The following is an 8,226-nucleotide window of genomic DNA, read 5'->3' on the forward strand; positions in this document are numbered from 1 at the left end:
GGCTTCTGTCCTATCAGTCAGAGGGGAGGGAAGGACTTAAGCCTGTGATGGCTAACCTTTTCGGCGCCAAGTGCCAAAAGCGCGCATGCACACACCCATAATACAATGAGGGCATAACCCTCCCGTGCGCCCCGCCCCCCGCACATACGCAGGCGACCCCCCCCGTGTGCGACCCGTCCTCGTGCATGCGCACGCGTCTCCCTCATGTGCCCCCCCCAATGTACGGCAGAGACCCGAAAACCAGCTGACTGGCGGGAGGTGCGAGCATACGCTGCGGAGCTGAGCTGGGGCGATGGCTTGCGTGCCACCTGTAGCACGCGTGCCATAGGTTCGTCATCACGGACTTAAGCGTTCTCTTCCGTCTTCTGAGCAGCATTTTCACTGGTTTTCCTTGATGCCCAAAAAGCCTTTGATAATTTGAATTGGAGATTTATGATACGACAAATACAACGGCGTTTTTCACACGAAAAACGCAATGGCGTTTTTTACACGGCCATTACAGCATCCCCGTGGTCATGTGATCAAAATTCAGACACTTGGCAACTTTCATCTCCACCCGAGAAGTCTCATAGTTATGACAGTTGTGGTGTCCCGGGGTCATGTGATCACCTTTTGCGACCTTCTGACAAGCAAAGTTAATGGGGAAACTGGATTCGCTGTGTTACTGGGTTACTAACTAACGGTGTTACTAACTAACAACTGCAGTGATTCACTTAACTGTGGAAAGAGAGGTAGTAAAATGGGGCAAAATTCACTTAACTTGTTTGGCAACAGAAAACTTGCCTCAATCGTGGTCATAAGTCGAGGACCACCTGCACATGAAATCAGACCGATATGCGCCATTTAATTTCACTTCCGTCTGCGATACTGGGAAACTGGCAGCGGTTAAAAAGAAGAGTCTATGGCAAAGAATCTGTCAATTATTCACCTCTCTTATACTGGCGTGCGAGCCATTTTTGAAAGGAGCCACGTTTGAAACTGAGAAAGGGGTCAAAAACCCGAAAGACAAGGCAAGGGGAAAGAATGCAGCGTTTCCTTATTTTAATAAAATCGTCTTGCAAAACATCTCTCTTCACTTTATACCTCCCTATGTTCCTCTAGCTCAGGGGTCAGCAACCCGCAGCTCTGGAGCCGCATGTGGCTCTTTCATCCCTCTGCTGCGGCTCCCTGTTGCTGATCGGCTCCACAATTGATAGGGCTTTCGGTTAGGACAGGTAGAGGAAAAACGACGCCGTGCGGAGACCATGATGGGGGAACTGGACTTCTGGCGAGTTCCAGAATTGAATGGGGGGGGGGGCTTCCGGTTTGTGGCTCTTTGAGTGTTTAAGGTTGCCCACCCCTGCTCTAGCTCTTCCAAAGATTGGGCAGTAAAGCTTCCTTCCTTCATTCATTTCTAGAATTAAGGAGAAAGTTCCTGTCAGTGAGAAAAATTAACCGGTGGAACAGCTTGCCTCCAGAAGTTGTGGCTGCTCCATCACTGGAGGATTTTAAGAAGAGACTAGACAACCATTTGTATGGAACTGTATAAGGACTGAGCAAGAGGGTTGATTAGATGACCTCTAAGGTCCTTCCAACTCTATTATTCTGTAATTCAAAATTCATTTTGTCTGCCACATTCTTATTTTTTTTGGCCTGGCATTAGGTACTCAACAGTCTAAGCTCAAGAACATAGAAGAAACAGCCTAAACATCAAGGTTAATGCCTAGATGATGGCTTTCTTTTTTATTTTTCTAATTATTTCATTAGGGGGGGGGGAAATCATTTCTAATCCATCTCAAAGTCCACTGACAGATGGCAACACCGCTTAAAAGATTAAAAACAGGAAAACTTAATTCAATGCATTAATAAGAAAGACAGAAAGGATGTAATTTATATAAATATAAAAGCATCTCAAACATTTAGACAGAACTCCAGAGCACAAATGTCAGGCACTAATTTTAAAAAACCCAGATCATTACTGCAGCTAAAGCACCGAACCAAAACATTTCACAGAGGTTTAAAAATTTAATACACATCTTCAGTTCCATTACATCTTAAGCCTATCAGAATAAACGACAGGCCTTTCACACGTGTTGGGTAAAGGTGAAACCTGCAGGGCTGAGTTCCATAGTTACAACACCAAGGTAAACGATAAAGCTTTAACAGTGATGGATGTCCGCTTTAAAATCATGTGTATAAAGCTGAAATTCAAGGTAGAAGAACAGTTTCCTCCCAAAGAAGGCAAGCCAGCATGGCGATAAAAATGCACGGAATAAGAACAGTTAAAAAACCATCCATCCTTCCACTTTATTCAGTCCTTAGCAAGACCAACACCTGGAATACTGCATTCAGCTTGGGTCACCACGTTACAAAAAAGATGTTCGGACTATGGGAGTAAAAAAGTTCAAAGAAGAGCAACTAAGATGATTAGCCGCATAGCTCCCAGCGACCGGTAAGATCCCACAGAGTTGGTCTCCTCCGGGTCCCGTCAGCTAAACAACACCAGCTGGCGGGCCCGCGTGGGAGGGCCTTCTCTGTGACTGCCCCAGCTCTCTGGAACCAGTTACCTCCTGAGATCCGGACCATCCCCACCCTATTGGCTTTCCGAAAAGTGGTGAAGACTTGGCTTTTCCGGCAAGCCTGGGGCCGTTGATCTCGTTCTTGTGATCTGGCGAGATCCGGCCATGAATGGCGTGAATGAGTTTTTAATGTTTTTAATTTTTAAATGTTTTTTTTTATAATGATTTTTTTAAATGTATTGTGAGCCGCCCTGAGTCTTCGGAGAGGGGCGACATATAAATTGAATTAATTAAATTAAATAATTAAATTAAATTAAATTAAATTAAATTAAATTAAATTAAATTAAATTATTATTATTATTTTTTTAATTTGATTTATATGCCGCCCTTCTCCGGAGACTCAGGGCGGCTTACAATGCGTTAAGCAATAGCCTTCATACTTTTGTATATTTTATACAAAGTCAGCTTATTGCCCCCACAAACTGGGTCCTCATTTCACCTACCTTAGAAAGGATGGAAGGCTGAGTCAACCTTGAGCCTTGGTGAGATTCGAACCTGCAGTAATTGCAGGCAGCAGATGTTAATAACAAGGGTGCTTTAGACCACTGTGCTACCAAGACTCTCTATTATTATTAAATGCCTGGAGACTAAAAACATAGGAAGAATGGTTGCAGGAATTGGGTATGTCTAGTTTAATGAAAAGGAGGACTAGGGGAGACATGATAGCAGTGTTTCGATATCTCAGGGGCTGCCCACAAAGAAGAGGGGGTCAAATTATTATCCAAAGCATTAGACGGCAGGATAAGAAACAATGGTTGGAAACTAATGAAAGAGAGAAGCAACCTGGAATTAAGGAGCAACTTCGTAATAGTGAGGACAATTAACCAGTGCAACCGCTTGCCTCCAGGAGTTATGGGTGCTCCAACACTGGAGGCTTTTAAGAAAAAACTGGACAGCCAACTATCTGAAATGATATTGGGTCTCCTGCTTGAGAAAGGGGTTGGACTAGAAGACCTCTATGGTCCCTTCCAGCTGTATTCTGATTGAACCATAAGTTACCTAGTAATTAGGATTGCAGATGTTCCTGGACAAGAAAACAAGCGGATGATGCCATACACAACGAAGGCATTAATGTGTGCTCCGATAACGTTCCTCAGCTTATCAATGCAAGACTGCTCTATCTGTCTATTGTAACTAACTCGGTCTACAACTTCTGTGTTTTATTTCCATTTGATCTAACAGTTACTACACTCTCAATTATGCCATAATATAAACATACTACAGTGCACTTCATCAAAAGTGTGCCAGAGTGAATGTGTTAGCCTGTTGAGCTGTCACAAGAGGTTGCTGGTTTTGCTCCCTATTATTCAATTAGCCACAATAAAACATACACCTATCTGCACTCTAGTTGAGACACAACCACACCATAACATTATCCTAAAAGCTAGTGTTTGTGAAATAAAAAAACAAACAAAAAAACCAGCAACAGCAATCAGCTGAGGCAATGGAAATTCTGCCAATCTCTACCGATTATATATATATATATATATATATATATATATATATATATATATATATATATATATATACATATATATACACACACACACATACACATTATATATATACACATACACACACACACACACACACATACACATTATATATATACACATACACACACACACACACACACACATTATATATATACACATACATACACATACACACACACACACACACACACATATATATATATATATAAAATTAAGATCAATGCAGGCTGATCCTATAGGGTAGAGGTCTTCAAACTTGGCAGCTTTAAGACTTGTGGACTTCAACTCCCAGAATTATCCAGCCAGCTATGCTGGCTGGAGAATTCTGGGAGTTGAAGTCCACAAGTCTTAAAGCTGCCAAGTTTGAAGACCTCTGCTGTAGGGATTTTGAGAATCCCAGCATATCCTTAAACCTGTATCTTTTGTACAAACCACGCACACATCGCATTCAAAACATGTCAACAATAATAATAAGGTACAATTATTGCAGAGGGGATTTCGGTTACTTATTTTAGAAACAAAAACATTCAAAATATTTCCATTGACAAAACAACAAAGCACGGCATTTTGTTTACTTCTTAATGTCACTGTTTTGTTTACTTCTGAATACCACCCTTTTCCATGCAGCTTGTTTGGAGGAAACAAAAGAAATTGCCATCTCATCGATGCAAAAACTTTTCAAGCAAAAAGTACATTTCCTACCAGTATTTCCAATTTTGTTTAGCAACAGTGTTTGTTATTACAACGTCTGATACACTGTTGATGTTGCCTAGTTTAGTAATAAAGAAAACCACTAAAGCTCAGAGGGCACCAAGGCCCACACAGTTCAATCCTGAGCTACAAATATTCTGTTCCAATGATAAAATCTGGAGTATCTTCAACTGTTTTTAAACAGCTTAGCTTAAAACTAAATTTGTTGGTATCATTTTCGAGGGGAGGTAGGGACGTTAGTAACATGCATCAGATATTTGTACTAACAATTGGTTTAATTGACAGTTTCATATTTCTCGATCAATGGTTTAGGGTATCTTGAAATGAGTTATTATTAGAAACCACCGATTCTTAGTATGAAAGCAGTCACTGGCACACTGATGTCATGCAATTAATATCAGAAGGATATATAAAAGTTTTGATGTTTTCTGCTGCAGTGAAGAGTCCATTAGTGTGTTTTCCCTATGGTGGCAGAAAGCATATGCTTAGTTGTAGAAAAACTGCAGGATGATTGTTCTTTGTTTCCATATGCTCAATATCTGTGCAATAAATTTAAAAAATCACCAAGGTTAAGAAAAGGGAGATTGATTTATGTAATAGGGGCGGGAACGAAACAAAAAGAGCCATCAACCACAATTCTTAGACATCCCTCCTTAAAAGTACAGCCCACTGAGGCCAACTGGATTTACTTCTGAGTAATTCTAATTGACTTGTGGTCTAGATGTATGGTTATTTCTCTAGCAAGAGGCTAAAGTTAAGTCAGAGACTATTACAACAATCCTAATGCTACAGCCTTTTGTACAGTCATGTTGCAAGATTGGAATTAAAATACAAATTATACATCAGGCTGCTTCAAGACAGAGCTGCTTGAAATCAAAACACTTTCATGGTTAATTGGGCATTCTTACAATATATATATATGTAGGTCTTTGGTTATTCGGGTTTTCTCCCACGTAAAATTGGTATAGATATATCTAGATATCTAGATATCTAGATATAGATATATATTTCACCTATGTGATATACACACTGAACTGTAATTCCAAACATATTACTATCCAAAACTGCTTCTGTTTAACCTATCATAAAGGCTTTTTTTTTTTTGAGGATGTTATGCTTTTTCACTGACATATTGGCACTGATGATACAGATAAATTACGTTGCATCTCCCAGACATCCAATTTACCCAGGTGTCTTCAACTCTTGTTGGACTTAATTCAACACACCCAGGTTTTTTTTTTTTAAGAGCCAAGGACCATTTATACAGCTTCAAACAACATTACGCCCCTGTCAGATTTTTCTACCAAATCCACGAGGCCTAAACCCTTTCTTCCCTCCCCACCACCCCGCGCTAAAGTTAACTATTGATCTTGGCCAAATTCACTCCATTTTTCCTTGCTTTTGTCTGTAGCTCAGTGGGTTTTTTTTTTTAAACACCCCCCCCCCAATGTCGGAGCCCACGATCTACACACAAACCACTGCAGCCCATCAATCATTACAGACACAGCAAAAAAAAGATTAGCCAGCGAGCTCATTTTTAAACATCATGACCTTCTCCGGGTCCTATTAAAAAGAATAATGTTATATATATACACACACACACACACACACCAAATTTATATTTTGCTGATAAAGAAATAAAGGGAGACCATATATATATAAACACACACACATGTATGTGTATATGTGTGTGTGTGTATATATATATATATATATATATATATATACACACACACACACATATATATACATATATACACACATACACGTGTGTGTGTGTATAGATAGATGGAGATAGATAGATAGATAGATAGATAGATAGATAGATAGACAGACAGACAGACAGACAGACAGACACATACATATACACATACATATAAATACACATATTCACACACATCCACCAGGCTCAGCGGATAGGCACCACAATATAGGCCAGCCACTAACACACATAACCACACACACACACTCGTTGTAACGACCACCTTTCCGCTTAAAAAAAAAGAAAGAAAAGAAAGGGGGGGAAAGGGGGGGCGGAGAGACCTTTCCTTCGCGAGGCATGCCTTTCAAGCCGCGATCTCTAGGACCATCAAACGGAGATAAGCGACAGATCCCCGACCGCGAAAACCTCTCTGGCGGCAAGTTCTTTCCAGGTGGGGAGGAGTGGAGTGGGGGGGGGCTCCTACCAGGGCATCCCCCTCACTCTTTCCCCCCATCCCTTTGTTCTTCTTCTCCCCCCCCCACCCCACTCCACGTCTCCGATCTCCCCTTCCCAGGAAGAGACCCTCTGAAGCTCAGCCTCCCCCCCTCCAATTCCCCCCCTCCCAACACCACGGGGCCAAGACCCCGAGCGACCCTCCTTCCCTCCCTCCGGCCTCCCCCATTTACCCCTTGCCCTCTTCACAACCCCCCCTCAAAAAAAAAAACCTCACCTCTCTACACCAGGCCCCACCTCCCTTCCCTTCCCCCACCCTCCCCCCCTCTCTCCTCTTGCGGAGACCCCCCCAAAACACCCAGAAGCAGCAGCAGCACCAGCCAGGCCACCCCTTCTAAAGGGCCGGGGTCTCCCTAGGGAGGCAGACACGCCCCTATCCCTCCCCCTCCCTCCCCCCTTCTTACTTAGCCACGCGGGGAAAGTTACCCCGGGCCACCTTGGGGAGGGGGTAGAGGGGGGGCTTTCCCCCTACCTCCAACAAGAGAGGAGCCCCTCCCCTCTGGAAAGGGGAAGTGGGGGGGGTAGTCCTCGTCAAGCCTTCCCGCCCCCCAAAAATCAGGACCTGTCCATCTCTCCCTCTCTCTCCCATCCCCCCCAAACCTCCCCTCCCTCCCATCCGAGACCCCATCCCAAAGGAGGGAGGGAGGGCGAGGGGTGGGGCCAGGGGGAGGGAGGGAGGGGAAAGGAAGGAAAGGAGGGAGGGAGGGAAGGTGCCAAGCTCTCCTCCCCCCCCCCATAGACACACACACACACACACACATACTTGGGGCCTTTCAAGGCCGCGAGAAAGTTGCTGCCCCCCCCTCTCTCCACCTGATGGGCCTCTCCCCCTCCCCCCTCTCTCTCCCCTCCCCCCCCCCAGCCTTGACTCACCAGCGAGAAGAGGTTGGAGTGACAGTCCTCCAGGCTCGCCCCGTTCGCCGCCGCAGTCATGGTCCTCCTCGGCGAGCCCGGCCTCCAGAGCGGGGCATGTCTAGCCGGGCCGAGCGGGGCAGCACAAGCAGCAGCAGCCGCACAGGCGCCGAGGGGGGCGGGCCCGGCGGCGGCGGCGGCGGAGGCGCCCGCCCGCCCTCTTTTTTTTCTTTTTTTTTCCCCCCCTTCCTTCCTTCTTTCTTTCCTTCCTTCCTTCCTTCCCGCCGAGATCCTCCGCGAAGCCCCCTCCCTCCGATCGGCAGAGAGGAAAGGGCGGCGGCGGCGACGGTAGCAGCAGCAGCAGCAGCGGCCGCCACTCGGCGCGGGAGGGGCT

The 8,226-nt window shown here is 44.7% G+C and overlaps 1 protein-coding gene across 2 annotated transcripts in view; it reads right to left on the bottom strand.

Moving 5' to 3' along the window:
- Window positions 1–8,210, bottom strand: part of MED13L (mediator complex subunit 13L) — a 177,692-nt gene extending 169,482 nt beyond the window's left edge. The window contains exon 1 of one of the 2 annotated variants that reach the window (XM_060683764.2): window positions 7,854–8,210. In XM_060683764.2, the coding sequence (XP_060539747.2) occupies window positions 7,854–7,913 (60 nt within the window). In that variant the 5' untranslated portion in view covers window positions 7,914–8,210. The remainder of the gene's footprint in view (window positions 1–7,853) is intronic. The other variant, XM_060683765.2, reaches the window with a different exon arrangement.
- Between the last annotated feature and the right edge of the window lie 16 nt (window positions 8,211–8,226).

Source organism: Pantherophis guttatus, chromosome 17 (genome assembly GCF_059756535.1).
Source record: "Pantherophis guttatus breed Tessera chromosome 17, ASM5975653v1, whole genome shotgun sequence".
In the NCBI taxonomy this organism is placed as follows: Eukaryota; Metazoa; Chordata; class Lepidosauria; order Squamata; family Colubridae; genus Pantherophis; species Pantherophis guttatus.